This window comes from Papio anubis, chromosome 14 (genome assembly GCF_008728515.1).
Source record: "Papio anubis isolate 15944 chromosome 14, Panubis1.0, whole genome shotgun sequence".
Classification (NCBI taxonomy): Eukaryota; Metazoa; Chordata; class Mammalia; order Primates; family Cercopithecidae; genus Papio; species Papio anubis.
In genome coordinates this window covers 27,617,673-27,638,542 of record NC_044989.1, presented here as the reverse complement: position 1 = coordinate 27,638,542, position 20,870 = coordinate 27,617,673, and the positions used below count along the sequence as shown (strand labels likewise).

Here is a 20,870-nt window from a genome sequence, read left to right as displayed (position 1 = left end):
TGCGCTCCAGCCTGGGCGGCAGAGCGAGACTCCGTCCCAAAAAAAAAAAAAAAAAAAAAAAGGCTGCTTTTTAGAAAACAGTAGTAGGACAAACGAAACATATCTAGGAGTCAGATTCAACTTTCAACCCACCAATTTACAGCCTCTGCTGTAGATTCAACCGTAGAGTTCAAGCCAAGGTCCAGCCAAGGTAGCAGTCAGACAAACGGTTAGCATTAGAGAGGTATGGGAGAAGATAACAGGGGTGTCCTGACCAGCACAGTGATTGCAGAAACGGACAGTAGGGAGATGTCGGTAAGATGCCAGCAGTTGGTATCAAAGGCCTTGCAATCATAGTTTTCTGGCTTTGAGCCACAGACCTAAAGTTCTGGCCCCTGCAAATAGCTGGCCAGGCAGAGAAGAGTACCTGTTCTGAAAGAGCTAGAGGGCTAAGCAGATGAAGAGGATACACACTCGTGCTGACAGAAACGGGGAGAGATCCAGTTACCAAAGTGGACCACAAAGCAAGAATGTGGTCACAGGACCCAGGCACAAACACAGCCACTTAAATTATAGTTCAGTGGTTCAGGGGTGACACTAGGCGCTGGGCTAACTAGCTTTTTCTTTTCCTTTTTTATTTATTTATTTATTTATTTATTTTTGAGGCGGAGTCTCACTCTGTCGCCCAGGCTGGAGTGCAATGGCGCAATCTCAGCTCACTGCAACCTCCGCCTCCTGGCTTTAAGCACTTCTACCTCAGCCTCCCAAGTAGCTGGGACTACAGGCATGCACCACCACACCCAGCTGATTTTTGTATTTTTTAGTAGAGATGGGGTTTTACCATGTTGACCAGGCTGGCCTCGAACTCCTGACCTCAGGTGATCTGTCTGCCTTGACCACCCAAAGTGTTGGGATTACAGGCGTGAGCCACTGCGCCCAGCCTGAAGCTAATCAGGACTTTGTTAGTAACAGACAATAGACACTCAATTCGAAATAGCTTAAGCAAACAAATAAAAATAAATAAATTTTTTAAAAAGAATGTATTGCCTGGTGTAACTGAAAAGCCCTGTGGTAGAGCTGGCTTCAGATGACTTAGGGGTCCATTAGGCTGTTAGGAGTCTGTGTCTGTTTGTGTCTGTCACTCCTGCTTTCTGTTACGTTTCTGTTTTCTTTCTAGCTGTCTCTATATGGTGAGCCCCAGTGACTACAAGCTTACATTCTCTTATAGCCAGCAATCTTACTGGGAAGAAAACTTGTCTTCCCTGGTAGTTTCAATAAAAGTCCCAGGATTGAGTCTTTTTGGACTGGTTTAGGTCACATGCCCATTCATGAACCCATCACTGTGACCAGGGTGGTGGAACTTTTTTTTTTTTTTTTTTTTTGAGACAGAGTCTCACTCTGTCATCCAGGCTATAGTGCAGTGGCGTGACCTCAGCTCACTGCAACCTCCACCTCCAGGTTCAAGCAGTTCTCCTGCTTCAGCCTCCCGAGTAGCTGGGACTACAAGGAACACGCTTTTTAATCAGGCCTGGGTCCCTTGGCCAACTTAATTTTGTTGTCTATAGAATGGGACAGAAATGGGTGTCCAAAGGAAAAACTGAAATACCTTTAACAGAATAGATGCTAGGATGCATAAACAGAATTCCATTACACCAAGTTACTCAAGTTAGCTAGGGCCTTTAAAATTTCCTTTTCTTTGCCTCCACATGTCAGTGTCAAGGGAAAAGATAAAAAGATTCTGGAACATCAGGTAAGTCATGACAAAGATGCCCATATTTACCATGAAGTACAAATAGCTGAGATTGTTCATAAATATTGAGGATTGATGATGGTAGACAACTCCATCTCAGTGGGAATTATCACATGAACAGCTCAAAATGAGAATGACTTAATGAGTGGCGTTCATTAAATACTTCACATTTTAAGTAGGATATAAGTGAAACATTATTATATAACAATTCTTTGGGCTGCAATCAAGTCTAGCATCTTATATTAAGAAGATTAATTAGCTAATGTTTGTAAAGTACTATGCAGATATGCCCTTTTAAAATGCTAAGTATTCTAAAAACTACATTGTAGCATTTTACTAACTATAAAAGATCTAATATTCATTATTTCTTTGGTACAGGTTGGCAAAGATTCTTTTGGCAATGATTATATAGAAAACTTAAAACAGAATGATATTTCTACAGGTAAAATTCCCATCTTTTTTACAGTTACTGTTCATAGCTTTTTTCCATGATTTTGTTATGAGAAAAATTGAATCTAGAGGAGAATTATTAGACCTTCCCCTGGTGGCCAGAGAATTTTTATGCACAGCTTTGTCCATTCTTGCTTAAATGTCCTTTGGTTTATTCTTCCATGTACATTCCTCCAGATGGGAATAAAATGATAAGAGATTACATACCTTCATCTCATGGATATGTGACAAATGACAAGGAGAAAAATGTGCTGCATTCACAAAAGGTGTTTTAAGAACGTTACAGCTGGCAACACTCATTAGAAGCCATAGAGACTGAAACCATTATTTCACAGAAGAGAAAACCAAAGGCCAGAGATGTTCTGTGATTTTTCCAAGAGCACACAGTTGGTTGGAGCCAGAGCCAGGACTAGAATAAAATCTTCTGACTCCAGTTCAGGGCTCTTTGCTGCTACCAAAGACTGCCTGGTCAACATTTCTGTTTATATGCTAGACCTTGATTCTTGGTGAAATAACAAGCTTATGAGAATGAAAATAATCAAACAAGTTCATTTTATAGGTTTGACCTTTATTTTTTATCTCAACTCTGACATTCCTTTCAAGGAAGAACATAAGTGTGTTGGTCTAGAAAAATGCATATGTATACAATTATGAATAATTGGGGGGACTTGAAAGTAGGAGCAGTTTGGTGGGTTGTTACTAATGTAGAGAAAAGGTGCAACTAAATATAAAACTGTCTATTTTTCTTGTTGTATAGATGATGGGTATAAATTAGCACTAATTACTTATTTTTTTTATCATTCCAGATGGTTAAAGGTTAAAAAGTTTTTCCGAGGATTAGTGTTGTATTGAAATTGTTAAAATAAATTATACATGACAGTCTGTATACATGTGATTGTAATTTTCTTTTTTCTTTCAGAATTTACATATCAGACTAAAGATGCTGCTACAGGAACTGCTTCTATAATTGTCAATAATGAAGGTAAGTGTTTTGCATATTGGAGTGTCATTTCGTAAGACAGTGTATTTCCAGAGTTAGATCAGAAGCATCATCAATTTTGACCCATAATCCTATGGACCTCTTACTACAGCCACCACTCAAGGCCTAAAACATAGTTTTTCCAATCCAAATGTAAATGTGTTTCCCTTTATTTATACTTCTCACGTTGTTTGTTCAGATCAGTTTTCAGACGATTTTCAAAATTGTCTCTCCAGTATATATGAAGTTGCCTCAAAATAATATGTATATGCTGTAATGTCCCCATTACCCTTCATGTGAACTTATAATTGACATTTGTCTCTAAAAGCAGTCAAGCATTCATCTGTCATTTCAGTTACACTAGGTAAATAAATGTAAATAGGTGCAAAGAAAAGTTTGATGAGTCATATTTATAGAATACGTTCTGAGCAAATGGCAGCAACTAATTACATCCAACTTATCGTTAGTGTTCAATTTCGTCTGTTCTTTCAACAGCAATCAAATCGCAAAAGTCTATATATACAACTAAGTCTGCCACAAGGCTTTGCCATAGCTGATACATGTATCTTTTAAAATAGTAATTGGGCCTGGCACAGTGGCTCACACCTGTAATGCCAATGCTTTGAGAGGCTAAAGTGGGAGGATCACTTGAGGCCAGGAGTTCAAGGCTGCAGTGAGCCACAGTCCCACCACTGCAGTTCAGCCTGCATGACAGAGTGAGACCCTGACTCTAAATAGATAAATGAATGAGTGAATGAATTAATTAATTAATTAAAACAGTGGCTGAGCGTGGTGGCTCACACCTATAATCTCAGCACTTTGGGAGGCCAAGGCGGGTGGATCATTTGAGGTCAGGAGTTCAAGACCAGCCTGACCAACATGGTGAAACCCCGTTTCTACTAAAAATGCAAAAACAATTAGCCGGGCCTGGTGGCACATGCCTGTAATCTCAGCTACTCAGGAGACTGAGGCTGGAGAATCGCTTGAACTCACGAGGTGGAGGTTGCAGTGAGCCCAGATCGGGTGACTACACTCCAGCCTGGGCGACAGAGCAAGACTCTGTCTCAAAAAAAAAAAAAAAAAATAGTAACAACCTTCAAGTCAGGTTTTTATAATTTCTGCCAACTGTTTTAATTATAAAAACACCTACATAAGATGTTTTAAAATCAGAATCAATATTCAGAAGGACCCAGCATTTTGTGGGGCACCTAGGACAGAGCCTCATGTGTTGTGGACAGTGTGCATTTTATTAAATTAGGATTTGTCACAACGTGTCTTTTATTTATAATGCAGCTTTGCAAGATCATTTCTCACAGAAAATACAGTATTTTTAACTCTAGTGATTCCAAGTTGCAATAATAATGATATGTTTCACCTAAAGGTAGTAGATAAAAGTTTTCATTCTAACTATAGAAAGTCTGTGTTCATTTAAGCTACCTTTTAAGTAATTATTCCTGCCAACAGCAGCTCATTCCTTGTCTTAACCCTCTTTTGTTGTTGTTGTTGTTCTAGGAATATCCTCAAGTTCTCTTTCTTATTTATGAACAAAATCTGCATTTTCCATGCAAAGATATAATGTAATAGTGTGTGTCAAGTGCCTATTTGGTAGACCTTGCCTGGTTTACAGTGTACAGTAATGCCCTCAAGAGTATAGGTGGTAATAGAAGAATTCAGACAAATACACAGAGATGGGACAATCAGCTCCCTTAAACGAAGGAGTGAGTTTGCAAGTTTAGTTTTGACAAGTTAAATTTGAGGCATGAACAAGCTAGCCATATGGCATTGTCCATCAGACAGCTATAGTCTTGGGCTTGTTGCTCAGCAGCTAAGGCCAGGCCAAAAATTTGGATCTGGGAGACAGCAACATGGAAGTAGCAGTTGACTCCAACAGAGAAATTGAGGTCACTGAAGAAAATGAAGGAGAGATGCTGTCTTTCAGCAAGTGGATACTTTGAATTTTTCCAGGACTGAGGTTAGGTTTATGCTGAACCATCCCCACTTTATTAAGCCTTCCTCGTGGCCAACAAACACATCTGTGGTAAGATGATAGGATAGAATTTGTTCTGTGTTGAGAGGTGATTTTAGGTCATGTCTATACAAGATCAGCACGAGCAGCCTGGAGCACAGAAAATGCCTGCTACAACTCATTCCTCCAGATCAGTGTTGTCCAATAAAAATAAAATGCAAGCCACATGTGGAATTTTAAATTATCTAGTAGCCACATTTTAAAAAGTAAAAAGGAACAGGTAAATTTAACTTAGGCAATATATTTAACCCAATATGTCCAAAATATTATCATTACAGTGTGTAATCAGAAATTTATCTTGGCTGGGCGCAGTGGCTCATGCCTGTAATCACAGCACTTTGGGAGGCCAAGGCAGGTGGATCACATGAGGTCAGGAGTTCGAGACTAACCTGGCCAACATAGTGAAACCCCGTCTCTACTAAAAATGCAAAAAAAAAAATTAGCCAGGCGTGGTGGCACACCCCTGCAATACCAGCTACTTAGGAGGCTTAGGTGGGAGAGTTGATTGAAGAACCCAGGAGGTGGAGGCTGCAGTGAGCCGAGATCGCATGACTGCACTCCAGCCTGGGCAACAGAGCGAGACCCAAAAATTTATCTTTTTTTTTTTTTAATTTTTAAAATGGTAAGAATGAATGGATATTTTACCTTATTTCCTTTGTACTATCTTTGAAATCCACTTGTATTTTACTTGAAGCACACCTGAGTGGACTAGCCACATTTCTTTTTTCTTTTTTTTTTTTTTTTTTTGAGACAGAGTCTCACTCACTCTTGCCCAGGCTGAAATGCAGTGACGTGACCTCAGGTCACTGCTACCTCTGCCTCCCAGGTTCAAGCGATTCTCACACGTCAGGCTCCCGAGTAGCTGAGACTGCAGGCACATACCACCACGCCCAGCTAATTTTTGTAATTTTAGTAGAGATGGGTTTTCACCATTTGACCAGGCTGGTCTTGAACTCCTGACCTCAAGTGATCTGCCCACCTTGGCCTCCCAAAGTGCTAGAAATTATAGATATGAGCCACTGTGCCCAGCCAGGACTAGCCACATTTCAAATGTTCAATGGCTGTGTGGGGCTTGTGCTCATGACTACCATATTGGACAGCACAGCTCTTAAGGGTTCACCTTACAGATGAAATGCACCACCACCCCTCCCTCATTCAGGTGGGATTAAAGACAGCAGGTCCAAGTAATAAGAATATATCAGAATCCTTAGTTCTGTTTCTGTTTGATCCATTATAGTATAAGCCAGGTATCCCTCTCTCTTCTATATCTGATACAATTTTCTATCTGTTAGATATTTTAAATGTGTTTTGATTGACAGCATCACTTTTTAGAATACCATAGGGTACACATGAACTGCTTGCATACTACAGTGTCATACGAGTTTATTCCTATTTATATTCGTCTCTATAGCATCTGTCATTTAGGATTCAGAACCTTTACCACATACATATACCAGCTATTTTCTATAGAAGAAATGTTTAAAGTATGTTATATGTCATTTCTCAACTAATATTCTTTATATATAAGAATATTGGGAAAATCTTTTTAAGATTTTGCTTAAGGTGATCAGAATAATGTGAATCTTACAGAGATATTACAAAACATACATTTGGAACTCAAAATTCAAGCTGAATAACCTAGAAATGTTAAAATTAATACTTACAACACATTTTGTATAATGACTTTACAAGGGTGATTGTATTCATAACACTGCAGAATATCATTGCTTGGCTTTGTTTAGTTTTAATATAAATAGGTGGAATTTCTTTATAGGCCAGAATATCATTGTCATAGTGGCTGGAGCAAATTTACTTTTGAATACAGAGGACCTGAGGGCAGCAGCCAATGTCATTAGTAGAGCCAAAGTCATGGTCTGCCAGCTCGAAATAACTCCAGCAACTTCTTTGGAAGCCCTAACAATGGCCCACAGGAGTGGAGGTAATTATACATATTTGTCATTGTTTCTATAAAAGCTTTTATCGCCATCTTAAAGTTAGCCGTCTTAATTTTAAGTTAAGCAAAGCAATACTCTTTCTGTAGTAAAATATTCTTTCTTCCATCTGTGAGATTCATAGTCTTGTGGTTCTTGATAATGTTAGAGAACCTTACAAACGGTTAAAAAAAAAACATGAGTAGCATTTCCAAAATCCCTCCATATAAATCTTCAATGTAGTTGGAAGAAATGGTACAAGTAGAATTAGAATTCCTGTAATCCCAGCTACTTAGGAGGCTGAGGTAGGGGAATCGCTTGAACCCGGGAGGTGGAGGTTGCAGTGGGCTGAGATCACATTGCTGCACTCCAGCCTAGGTGACAAGAGCAAGACTCCATCGCAAAAAAAAAAAAAAAGAATCCCTGAAGCAGCCGCTTGTCCAAGGTACATATTAGGTGGTGAAATGTTTTCTACTCTGAGAAGCAGAGGTCAAGCTGCATGTCATACATACAAATACATACATACATACATACATACATACAAATACATGCATACATACAAATACATACATACATACAAAACTAACTGGGGCAGCCCAGTTACTTTTTGACAAACATCTCTAGGAATTGAAGATTAGGTTTTTTTCTCCTTTTCGTAAAACTTTATCATTTTCAATAAACAACAAAAGATTGTTTATATGTAATATTTTCTATGTTATCAATATCCATTGACATTGCCTCTTTTGTTTGACCTTTGATTTTGGAAATTTTCAAACCTACAAAAGCAGCAGAATTGTACGAGGAAATCCATCACCCAGCTTCCAGTTATCAACCTGTAGCTAATCTTGATTCATCTGCTCTCCCAGTCACTCCTCTTCTCTCACCTCCAGCAAATAACAGACTTTTTAAGAATCCAGATAATTTCTTTGTTTGCTTCTTTTTCACCACTGACTAGTGGGGAAAGCATCTTCTGAATTAAAATCCCATTTCTGTCCCTGTCAGCCTGTGGTCCTAGCAGAATTACCTGATTTGTCTGAGCCTTGTCAGTAAAATGCATATAGAAATACTCCATCTGCAGAATTGTTCTAAGGATGGAATAAAATAAAATATGATGCCAAGCGTGGTGTAGTACATGGTGGTAAATCCCAATTTTTTTCTCTTCCATCCACTTCTCTCTTTAAAGTTAGGATAATATCCTGATCAAGCATCATTTGGTGAAAAAATTCAAAATAAATAGTAGCCACTCTAACATGATGACTTCTTGATGTTGTGGCAATAGTTCTGTGATTTTTTTAAGAATAAAGTAGAGAACCACATTGACTTTTTCTCAAGATACAAAACTAAAAAGAAAAAAGAAAAAGAACAGTGTGTATGTGTGTGTGTGTGTGTGTGTTTATATAAGTGATTTCTCCCAAAGTGTACAGTGTTCTACATAGAAATAAATGGAAAATAAGTCAGTGAAATGATTTTGTGGAGAATTTTTAAATGTTCATCCTGATTTCACAAATTTTCCTCTTGGCAAAACAACATGCTGTGGTAAATTTTCACTGACATTTAGTGTATTTTTAATGGACTTGAAGCTGTCAGAAAGAATTCTAAGCCAAAACCCATTTGGTTCCATTTTCTCAGAGTGTCACAGTAAAGTCTAATGCTTATGGTTACGCATTCTCTGCACTGTGCCCATCTCAGCAGAGTGATGTGAATACAGGGTGCCACCCTGCTCCTGCTCTTGTCTTTCTTTGTATAGATCAAAGCGTATTCTCGTGTACTTCTGTTTTTTTCCTACTATCCCTTGCTGCTCAGAGATCACTGTTTCCTCTGTCCTAGTCTAGTTGCCTGTTACCTACCCAGCTTGTGAAGGAGAGAAAGGTACGGCAGCCACAGTTGAGGATCTAACCTTTCACAGGTGAGAATAGAGTAATCCGGATGGGCAGGCAGCCTACCCTGGGGCTGTCATTGGGTTGGGTCCAGAAAGGCTTCCTCCATCCCCTTCCGTGTAGCTCTTCCATTTGGGAGCTGGAGGACCCAGGGCAGCAGGAAGGTGGGTAGGTAACAGTGGGTCACAGACCACTTGGCCTACTTCACACTTTTACTAAGAGCCAGCATGCCTTGCTATTAATTCTGCATGAACTTCCTTATATAATAATATCAGAAATAGTAATATCATGCATTTATATGTACTTTACAGCTTACGAAGTACTTTCTTACACATTTTATCCTCAGAAAAACCTTATGACAAAGATATGGCAGGTAGTGTTCTCTCAGATTAACGGTGAGAAGACTGAGACTGAGAAGTTAAGTCATTTGTTCAACCAGTGTCACACTTTAAGTTATGGAAACCATGATTTCAGACTCTAAGACCCAAGTTCTGTCTCCTAGTTTAAACCGCACTTCAAACTGCCACAACCCATTGATTCCAACAAACTGAGCCTTTATGAAGAGTATCTCTAGAAAAGTCAAGTCCATAAATGTTAACACTGTCCAGCACGTGGCCTAAGCTTTATGTGTTTTTCTGCCCAAGAAACAGAGAAAAGGCTCTAAAGTGTTTTCAGCACTGTGACTCCAACAGAACACATACATGGGTGCGCGCGCGCACACACACACACACACACACGCACACAAGCACACACACTCATCTGTCCAGAAGTCCTCCAGTCAGATGGCTTTCTCTGGCCAAGTCAGCTGGTCCCTATTTGGTAGATACTAACCAGATGCAGCTTAGATTCTATTCCATGAGGAGGGTATGTGTGTGTATGTGTATATGTGTGTTTGTGTGTGTGTAATGTATCATCATTCTCATATGCAAGAAGAGCAGTATCCCAGCACTTTGGGAGGCCAAGATGGGCAGATCACGAGGTCAGGAGATTGAGACCATCCTGGCTAACACAGTGAAACCCTATCTCTACTCAAAATACAAAAAAATTAGCCGGGCATGGTGGCGGGCGCCTGTAGTCCCAGCTACTCAGGAGACTGAGGTGGGAGAATGGTGTGAACCCGGGAGAAGGAACTTGCAGTGAGCCGAGATCGCGCCACTGCACTCCAGCCTGGGCGACAGAGCAAGAGTCCATCTCAAAAAAAAAAAAAGAAGAAGAAGAAGATTGGTATAATGAAAGGAGAGCATTGGTTTGGGAATCATGAAATATGGCTTTAAATTCATAATCAATCAGCAAATGGGGGATCTCAGTCAAGTAAGTCAGTTCCTCACTGTGGACGTCACTTTCTTCTGTGAAACCAGAATTGGGCTGACAGCTCTCAGGGTTCTTTCACGTCACTTTGGACTGATCCCAGAGCAGAGTGGGCTTAATGATCTCTTAAGCATTGAGCGCCCTACCCTTTGCCCCAGGAAGCTGCCTATGTGCTGAACAGCATTATTCCATCTTCAAGAAAGATGATAAAGTCATCATCATCATCATCGTCTATGGGTTTTGTTATCACAGTTCCATTATCTTTACCTCTTACAAGTAGTGAATTTTGAATTAAGCACATTGTATAACTAGATTATGCTAATATATCAGTCATGAAAATCCAGAGGAAAAGATCCCTACATCTTTGAATATACTGTCTCAAAACTCTCTGTCTCTATCAAAATGAAAGCATCGATTTTAAAGACATAGCAGCTACAACACCAAAAATCGGTAGCCCTGTATAGCCCCCATCCTCACCAGGCCACAATGCTATGAGGTAGGCCCACCAAAGAGCTAATGCTGCAGCTGCTTGTGATGAAATTATGCATGTTGGTTCTGGTCTTTATATCCATTTCCAAGCAAATGGAACAGTACATGAACAATTATAAATAATTGAGATTGTAAAATTGCCAAAGTTAAATTATCAGTATGATACAAAGTATCTTTTAATGCCACTTAGTCCTTTTGCCTTTGGCAAGCAAAACTTCTTGTCTGGTCATCCAGACTTTCACAGTGACATTGTCCAGCACATAGCCCAAGCTTTGAGTGTTCTTGCTGCTCAAGTCACAGAAAAGAGCCTCTGGAGTAATGGACAGCAAAGCCAGTACTTTGAGTATCCCAACATGCTCGCAGTATCTTCACTTAGGGTGATTTTCTTCCCTGGTTTCTCTGAGCTAATTATTAGGGCCTTCCTAACTGTCCAGCCCCTGCCCTCCTTGACAACATCATAAAGAGTTTCTGCCTCGTTTTCCTGCCTTTTAGCCTATACATCTGCTCCTCCAGGCCTCACCAGTTCCTTACTGACATTATTGTGCTATCCATTAACATGCAGTTAAGATAACTAGGAGTTTAGTTCATCTGACACTACAATTAATAATAATTACTGTTGGGTGCTGCCAGTCACCTCTGCAACTCCAAGTTACTCCATGGTACATTCTGTGTTCTCTAGCTCTGCCTGGTCCCAGGATGACATAATGGCTTCCACCTTGTCTATTACAGATTTGCATTCTTTGATTAGCTGCATCTGCTAATTTATGTTTCTTTCATCGTGGTAGAGTATGCTTATTTGTGGTAGCACAAGCCGAGAAGAATCCTTTCTTTATGGCAGTTACACTTTTCCTCTAAATTTAGTTACTAGTCAGACTCTAAGCCTATGTATCCAGTTACTATTGAAGAATGCTGTCCCTCAGTAAAGTACAGGCAAATAAGATTGATTTTTATACAGTATTTACAGTAAAATTATAGAATTCCTTATTCTAGCAATTGATACTTAAATTTTAATGTAATTTTTTCCTTAAAATTTGTTTTTATTATAGAAATTTTCAAATATATATAGACATACAGAGAATAGTATGGTAAACCTATCTATACTATCATTTAGCTTCAACAGTTACCAACATGTGGCCAGTCTTTTTCTCTACTTTTAAATTCAATCTTTTGTTTTAGACACCGTGGGGTACATGTGCATACTTGTTTTTGTTTTGATTTTGTTTTTCTTGTTTGTTTGAGATAGAGTCTTACTCTGCCCACCCAGGCTGGAGTGCAGTGGCATGATCTCGGCTCACTGCAGCCTCCACTTCCCAGATTCAAGTGATTCTTATGCCTCAGCCTCCAGAGTAGCCGGGATTACAGGCCTGCACCACCACACCCAGCTAATTTTTGTATTTTTAATAGAGACGGGGCTTTACCATGTTGGCCAGGTTGGTCTTGAACCCCTTACCTCAGGTGATCCACCTGCCCTAACTTCCCAAAGTACTGGGATTACAGGCATGAGCCACCGTGCCGGGCCCTCATATACGGATTTGTTACATAGGAATATTGCGCCCAGGTAGGGAGCATAGTACCCAATAGGTAGCTTTTCAACCTGTGCCCCTCCCTGCTCCAGTACTCCGTAGTGTCTGTTGTTCCCATCTTTCTGTCCATGCATACTCAATATTTAGCTCCCACTTATAAGTGAATACATGTGGTATTTGGTTTTCTGTTCCTGTTTTAATTTGATTAGGATTATGACCTCCAGCTCCATCCATGTTGCTGCCAAGGACATGATTTCATTCTTTTTTATGGCTACATAGTATTCCATGTGTATATGTACCACATTTTCTTTATCCAGTCTACCATTGATGGGCACCTAGGTTGATTCCATGTCTTTGCTATTGTGACTAGCATGGTGATGAACATACAAGTACATGCTTCTTTTTGGTATAATGATCTGTTTTCCTTTGGGTGTGTACCCAGGCATAGGATTGCTGGATCAAATGGTAGCTCTATTTTAAATTCTTTGAAAATCAATCTCCAAACTGCTTTCTACGTGGCTGAACTAAGTTACGTTCCTGCCAACAGTGTATAAGTGTTTCCTTCTCTCTGCAGCCTCACCAGCATCTGTTGTGTTTTGACTTTTTTTTTTTTTTTTTGAGATGGAGTCTTGCTCTATCACCCAGGCTGGAGTGCAGTGGCGCGATCTCGGCTCACTGCAAGCTCCATCTCCTGGATTCACGCCATTCTCCTGCCTCAGCCTCCCGAGTGGCTGGGACTACAGGCACCTGCCACCATGCCCGGCTAATATTTTTGTATTTTTAGTAGAGACGAGGTTTCACTGTGTTAGCCAGAATGGTCTCAATCTCCTGACCTCATGGTCCGCCCGCCTCGGCCTCCCAAAGTGCTGGGATTACAGGTGTGAGCCACCATGGCCAGCCCTTGACTTTTTAATAATAGCTGTTTTGATTGGTGGGAGATGGTGTCTCATTATAGTTTTTTTTTTTTTTTTTTTTTTTTTTTTTAGTATTTATTTATTTATTTATTTATTTATTTTTTAATTTATTTATTATTATTATACTGTAAGTTGTAGGGTACATGTGCATAACGTGCAGGTTTGTTACATATGTATACTTGTGCCTTGTTGGTGTGCTGCACCCATCAACTCGTCATTTACATCAGGTATAACTCCCAATGCAATCCCTCCCCCCTCCCCCCTCCCCATGATAGGCCCCGGTGTGTGATGTTCCCCTTCCCGAGTCCAAGTGATCTCGTTGTTCAGTTCCCACCTATGAGTGAGAACATGCGGTGTTTGGTTTTCTGTTCTTGTGATAGTTTGCTAAAAAAAAAAAAAAAAAAAAAAAATTATAATGAGACAGAACAGAGTCCTCAGAAATAATACCACACATCTACAGCCATCTGATCTTTGACAAACCTGAGAGAAACAAGAAATGGGGAAAGGATTCCCTATTTAATAAATGGTGCTGGGAAAATTGGCTAGCCATAAGTAGAAAGCTGAAACTGGATCCTTTCCTTACTCCTTATACGAAAATTAATTCAAGATGGATTAGAGACTTAAATGTTAGACCTAATACCATAAAAATCCTAGAGGAAAACCTAGGTAGTACCATTCAGGACATAGGCATGGGCAAAGACTTCATGTCTAAAACACCAAAAGCAACGGCAGCAAAAGCCAAAATTGACAAATGGGATCTCATTAAACTAAAGAGCTTCTGCACAGCAAAAGAAACTACCATCAGAGTGAACAGGCAACCTACAGAATGGGAGAAAATTTTTGCAATCTACTCATCTGACAAAGGGCTAATATCCAGAACCTACAAAGAACTCAAACAAATTTACAAGAAAAAAACAAACAACCCCATCAAAAAGTGGGCAAAGGATATGAATAGACATTTCTCAAAAGAAGACATTCATACAGCCAACAAACACATGAAAAAATGCTCATCATCACTGGCCATCAGAGAAATGCAAATCAAAACCACAATGAGATACCATCTCACACCAGTTAGAATGGCGATCATTAAAAAGTCAGGAAACAACAGGTGCTGGAGAGGATGTGGAGAAATAGGAACACTTTTACACTGTTGGTGGGATTGTAAACTAGTTCAACCATTATGGAAAACAGTATGGCGATTCCTCAAGGATCTAGAACTAGATGTACCATATGACCCAGCCATCCCATTACTGGGTATATACCCAAAGGATTATAAATTATGCTGCTCTAAAGACACATGCACACGTATGTTTATTGCAGCACTATTCACAATAGCAAAGACTTGGAATCAACCCAAATGTCCATCAGTGACAGATTGGATTAAGAAAATGTGGCACATATACACCATGGAATACTATGCAGCCATAAAAAAGGATGAGTTTGTGTCCTTTGTAGGGACATGGATGCAGCTGGAATCCATCATTCTTAGCAAACTATCTCATTATAGTTTGATTTGCATTTCTCTGATGATGAGTGAAATGATGAGTAGTTTTTCATATGTTTGTTGGCCCACTCGTATGTCTTCTTTTGAGAAATGTCTGTTCATGTCCTTTGCCCATTTTATTTATTTATTTATTTATTTATTTATTTATTTTGGAGACGGAGTCTCACTCTGTCGCCCAGGCTGGAGTGCAGTGGCCGGATCTCAGCTCACTGCAAGCTCCACCTCCCGGGTTTACGCCATTCCCCTGCCTCAGCCTCCCGAGTAGCTGGGACTACAGGCGCCCGCCACCTCGCCCGGCTAGCTTTTTGTATTTTTTAGTAGAGACAGGGTTTCACCGGGTTAGCCAGGATGGTCTCAATCTCCTGACCTCGTGATCCGCCCGTCTCGGCCTCCCAAAGTGCTGGGATTACAGGCTTGAGCCACCGCGCCCGGCCTTTTGCCCATTTTTTAATGGAGTTGTTTTTTGCTTGTCGATTTATGTAATTCCTTATAGATTCTGCATATTAGACCTTTGTCAGATGCATAGTTTGCAAATATTTTCTCCCATTCTCTAGGTTTTCTCTTTACTCTGTTGACCATTTCTTTTGCTATATGCAGAAGCTGTTTAGTTTAATTAAGTCCCACTTGTCAATTTTTGTTTTTGTTACAGTTGCTTTGGGGGACTTAGCCAAAAATTCTTTGCCAATATCGGTGTCAAAAGGGTATTTTCTAAGTTTTCTTCTAGGATTTTTATAGTTTGAGGTCTTACATTTAAAATATTTAATCCATCTTGAGTTAATTTTTATATATGGTGAAAGATAAAGGTCTAGTTTCTTTCTTCTGCATATGGCTAGCCAGTATTCCAGCATCATTTATTAAATAGGGAATCTTTTCTCTGTTGCTTGTTTTTGTCGCACATGGCCAATCTTGTTTTATCTGTATCCTGCCTCATGGCTCCCTACCCTGCACTGCCACCTTGGATTATGTTGAAGCAAAACCCAGATGTTACACTTCATTTTTAGTATACCTGTTTTTTGATGTAAGGTACTATGTTTTTGTTTTTGTTTTTGTTTTTGAGACAGAGTCTCACTCTGTCACCAGGCTGGAGTGCAGTGGCGTGATCTCAGCTCACCGCACCCTCTGCCTCCCAGGTTCAAGCGATTCTCCTGCCTCAGCCTCCTGAGTAGCTGGGACTACAGGCATGTGCCACCACGCCCAGCTAATTTTTGTATTTTTAGTAGAGACAGGGTTTCACCATGTTGGCCAGGATGGCCTTGATCTCTTGACCTTGTGATCTGCCCAACTCAGCCTCCCAAAGTGCTGGGATTACATGCTTGAGCCACCGCGCCCGGCTAGATACTGTATGTTTTAAGAGTGTTGTCTTTGCTACATACAGCACTTAACCTGTAGTCAAATTTAGTCCCATCAGTTTTTTATAACTAATGGCTCATTAGTTTAGTGAGAAACCTCTCCAACATTTTTTTCTTCTGTGTAAGTGTATAAGTGTAAATACACATATAGTTATGTGAGTTTGTTATTTGTTCTTATTAAAAAGGGAGAGTAGGCTGGGCATGGTGGCTCACACCTGTAATCTTAGCATTTTAGGAGGCCAAAGTGTGAGGATCACTTGAGCCCAGGAATTCAAGAACAGCCTAGGCAACATGGCAAAACCTCATCTCTACCACAAAAAGAAAAAAAAGAAAAAGAAAAAGAAAAAACTTGCCCAGGCGTGGTGATGGGCACAGTAGTCCCATCTTCTTGGGAGGCTAAGGTGGGAGGATCACTTGAGTCTGGGAAGTGGAGGTTGCAGTGAGCCAAGATTGCACCACTGTACTCCAGCCTGGGTGACAGAGCCATCTCAAAAAGTTGGGGGTGGGTAGTACAAAACTGCCTTGTTCACTTATAAATAAATTATAGAAGTCTTTCTTTGACAAACAGAGATCTACTTTACTCTTTTTAACAACTGTAGTGATTTACATCAGGCATGTGTCATAATTCTTTTTTTTTTTTTTTTTTTTTTTGAGACAGAGTTTCGCTCTTGTTGCCCGGGCTGGAGTGCAATGACGCGATCTCGGCTCGCTGCAGCCTCCACCTCCCGGGTTCAAGTGATTCTCCTGCCCCAGCCTCTAGAGTAGCTGGGATTACAGTCACGCACCACCATGCCCGGCTAATTTTTGTACTTTTAGTGAAGACAGAGTTTCACCCTGTTGGTCAGGCTGGTCTCAAACTCCTGACCTCAGGTGATCCACCCGCCTCAGCTTCCCAAATTGCTGGGATTACAGGCGTGAGCTACCGAGCCCGGCCTATGTCATAATTTTTTAAACTAATCCCCTTTAATAAATGCGTTGGTTTCTTTTTGTGTTTTCTATTGCAAACAGGGCTATATAAACAACATTGTATATCATCTTTGTATGCTTATGGATTTCTATAGGATGGGTTTAGAAAAGGAATTGCAGGACCAGGCATCTTTTGAGGGAAAAAAATGATCCTTTAAGAATGGCTCTACCATGTTGTTCCACACTTGTAGCTTACTCTAATCTGTGCTCAAATGCTGATGAATGTGCTAGGCGAGCAGTTGTTTCCACTTAATGCTTGAGGAAAATTGGGAACAGTATATTGTTCTGAAAACCTAAAAAGTTTAAGTGATGTGTTAGAATATGGGACAATGAGAGTCTTTATGTGTAATTGACATCTCTAAGACCTCTCAGAAGTGAGAGAACCAATGAGAGAGACTGTTGCCAGGCTACAAACTCCAGCAGAAGGCAGAAGAGATGGGTGGACAGGCGAGGGTGTTGGGCTATCTGTAAAGGACAATATAATAACAGTAATAATCCTTTACATTTGTACAGCAGATTAGAGTTTACACTAGGCTTTTACATCCGTTTTCTAATTTAAGCTGCACAATAACTCTATACAAAAATCTGAGCAGCCAAAAATATACCATAGAATTTCTGTGGGTGGACATTCTGGATTCTAAAGTAACAAAAATGTGGGAATAGTGTTAGCCTATACTGGACAAGACCCACTGACTGAATCAAAATGCTTAAAATGTTAGGTAAGACCAAGGAAGGTGCAGAAGTAGAGTAGATGTCCTCACCAGGCTGAAGTAGTAGACAGTTTTCATTAGCCACATGCTGATTAGTCCCCAAGAATGTGGAATGGATTAGTGCCAAGCTGGCTATGTGAGAGCCGCCTGGAGAACTTGTAAACATGCAGATTCCCTGATGTTACCCCCAGAGATTCTGATTCAGTGGGTTTGAGGTCAGTTCGAGAAATTAGGCATTTTCACAAGCTCTCCTAGTGATGCTGATATGCAACCAAGTTTGCAAACCACTGTTCTTGAAGTTTCTGAGAACTGCAGCTAGAGATTTTTACACTATGGGTCTATAGTCAAATGAGACAGCATGCAAGTCAGTGGACCTGGGTTGAGAAAAAGAAGACTAACCAATCTAGTTGAGTACTCAAGTGAATAAGTGCTTTGACAAAGAAGGAACTTCCTATGAATGTAATTTCTAAAGACTTGAAATATACATATCTACATTTACAAAGTCCCAAACCAAAGGGTGTTTTAAAATATTGTGAATTGTCACTGAGGCATGTGTAGGTGTGGACAGAGTCCTGGCCTAGAGAGACTGCTTTTTTTAGAGTGGACCAAACTCTGAACTTAAAGCCAGAGGACCCTGAGTAGGGGTCCATCTTCACTGTGTCCCAGTGTATAACCTGAGATGTATGACCTCATCTTTCTGAGCCTCATTTTCCTCCCTCTGAAAAATGACCATGATATTCTCATTTCCCTGTGTCTGCTATTCCCATCTATCCTTCTCTTGTAGCCTCTCAGTCTGAGCTAGCACCAGCCTCTGATTGAATTCCTCCTCCTTTCTCAATCTTTTTTTTTATATTCCCAGATTGCTCACAGAAGCCAAGAATGTCAGCTTTTGTGTAAGTGCATATGTTTGCAGGAGTAATTGTGATATATTTGGGAGACATACATAGGTGTATAAAATATGCATATGCACATGAGCTTCCTGCTTACTGTTCCCACCAGGAAAGTTCTGAACCTTTCGTTGTTTATTTCCTATCATCTCCTTTTCTTCCCTGGAAAATGGATTTATGAACTAGCCTTGAAACCAAGCCCTTAAAGTAACCCACAAAAATGTCCACCAGCCTGTTCACATTCACACATGTACTTTCATGCCACAGCATTTTTACTTTTCTCTAATGTTCTTGTTGCCTTTGCCTTAACTCTACAATCACATTGACTGTAATATTGCTGTTTTCCCTGGAAGCTGAAATGTTGTAAAGTGCAAAGTAGAGAAAATGGAAGTAGGGAATTGGTACCCAGCTGTCGTGGAAACTGAGATTTCAGACTTTTCTCTACATCCGTAACTAAGTGGATATTTAACCAGATGAAGACAAAAATGAACTCAGGGATTTTCCCTACTGAATGTCTGTAAATGCACCATGTTAAAAATGAAAACTAATAATCACCCCCTTTTCCATTCCTTTGTAGTGAAAACATTGTTCAATCCAGCCCCTGCCATTGCTGACCTGGATCCCCGGTTCTACACCCTCTCAGATGTGTTCTGCTGCAATGAAAGTGAGGTAAGGGTGAATTGCTTTGCTTGTTCTGTGAGAAACCAAAACTTCATGCAAGTGGATAAAGCAAAGGGGCGGAACTAACCACATCAATTTGATGACGTGAATTCTCAGGCATGGTGAAAACGGATTTTTTCAGTTTACTGGGGTGTGGAGAAAAGGAAATTAGTAAATCCTAGGGGGAAAAAAAGGATTCTCTGAGTCACTTCCATATTCTGGCACTTATCAAACCTCAGTTAATTTTAGTCCGTTCCTTGCCCTCACACTACTGGTGTTTTGTTTTCTAATTATTTCATATTCTGAGGACTATATTAAAGTTGCCAGGTTTAGCAAGTAAAAATGCAGGATGTCCAGTTAAATTTGAATTTCAGATGGATAATAAATAACATACCTAACAAGTTTATACTGTAAAATTACCTGTCATTTATCTTAAATTCAAATTTAACTGAGCTTCCTGTATTTTATCTGGCAACCCTAATTAGTGTACAACTCCTGGAGGATCTGCTACATCCAGTAGCAAAGACCCTGTGTCATGATGTATCATCTGAACAGACTATCTATCAACTGGTACAGTAAGAAAGGATATTGTACCACCCTTTCTTAAATATTGTTAGGAAGAAAATTTCAATATTTCTCCTTTTTTATACTCCAGACAGCATTAGAACAGAGCTCTTGCCTGTCAGTGGGATGCAGGTGTACACACTGGTGAATGCAACATGGAGAGAAAGAAATTAATGAACCATAATAGTTAAATTTCCACTTTTTGTTTTTGAGACAGGAACTCACTGTGTCACCCAGGTTGGAATGCGGTGGTGTCATCATGGCTCACTGCAGCCTCTACCTCCCAGGTTTAAGCAGTCCACCCGCCTCAACCTCCCAAGTTGCTGGGACCATCATGCTTGGCTAATTTTTTAATTTTGTGTAGAGACATGATTTCGCCATGTTGCCTAGACTAATCTCAAATTCCTGGGCTAAATCATTCCTCCTGCCTCAGCCTCCCAAAGTACTGGGATTACAAGCATGAGCCACTGCACCCAGCCTAATTTTCCATTTGGTTTAAAGGCTGAATGAAGGCTTTTAGGATTTCTTGACCTGCTTTCTTGATAATTTCATCTCTCAAAACATAGAGGAAACAAGAAAGAAGACTGCTACAAGGAAACTAATTTTAACAAACCACAATAGGTTATGCAATATTTTTGAGCAACCACCATGCTAGGAAAAAGGAATTGTGGGAAATAGTGACCATTTCACAATAAGAGGTTAGAGTACCCTCAACTGCCAAACTGGCCTAAATTTTCCTGCTAGATACTTGAAGAGCACTCTATTTATTACTCAAATGCTCATCACACCTCAAATTACTTATTCATTTATTCTGTCTTCTCCATTCAATTACAAGTTCTATGAGGTCAGAGACATCTGTCTTATTCACTGTTGTATCCCTGATGGCTATCCCTGTGTATATAGTTATCTGTTGCTGCATAATAAACTACTTCCAAAATGTACTGGCTTACAACAGCAATAATTATTTATTGTCACTCCCAGTTTTTGTGTGTCAGGACTTCACA

At 40.1% G+C, this 20,870-nt stretch overlaps 1 protein-coding gene across 9 annotated transcripts in view; it reads left to right on the top strand.

The window, feature by feature from the left end:
- Window positions 1-20,870, top strand: part of RBKS (ribokinase) — a 115,169-nt gene that overhangs the window by 40,448 nt on the left and 53,851 nt on the right. For 8 of the 9 annotated variants that reach the window (XM_031655516.1, XM_009183909.4, XM_009183910.3 and 5 more), the window contains exons 3-6: window positions 2,108-2,171; window positions 3,099-3,161; window positions 6,959-7,123; window positions 19,220-19,311. In XM_031655516.1, coding sequence (XP_031511376.1) covers window positions 2,108-2,171; window positions 3,099-3,161; window positions 6,959-7,123; window positions 19,220-19,311 — 384 coding nt within the window. The remainder of the gene's footprint in view (window positions 1-2,107; window positions 2,172-3,098; window positions 3,162-6,958; window positions 7,124-19,219; window positions 19,312-20,870) is intronic. The other variant, XM_031655520.1, reaches the window with a different exon arrangement.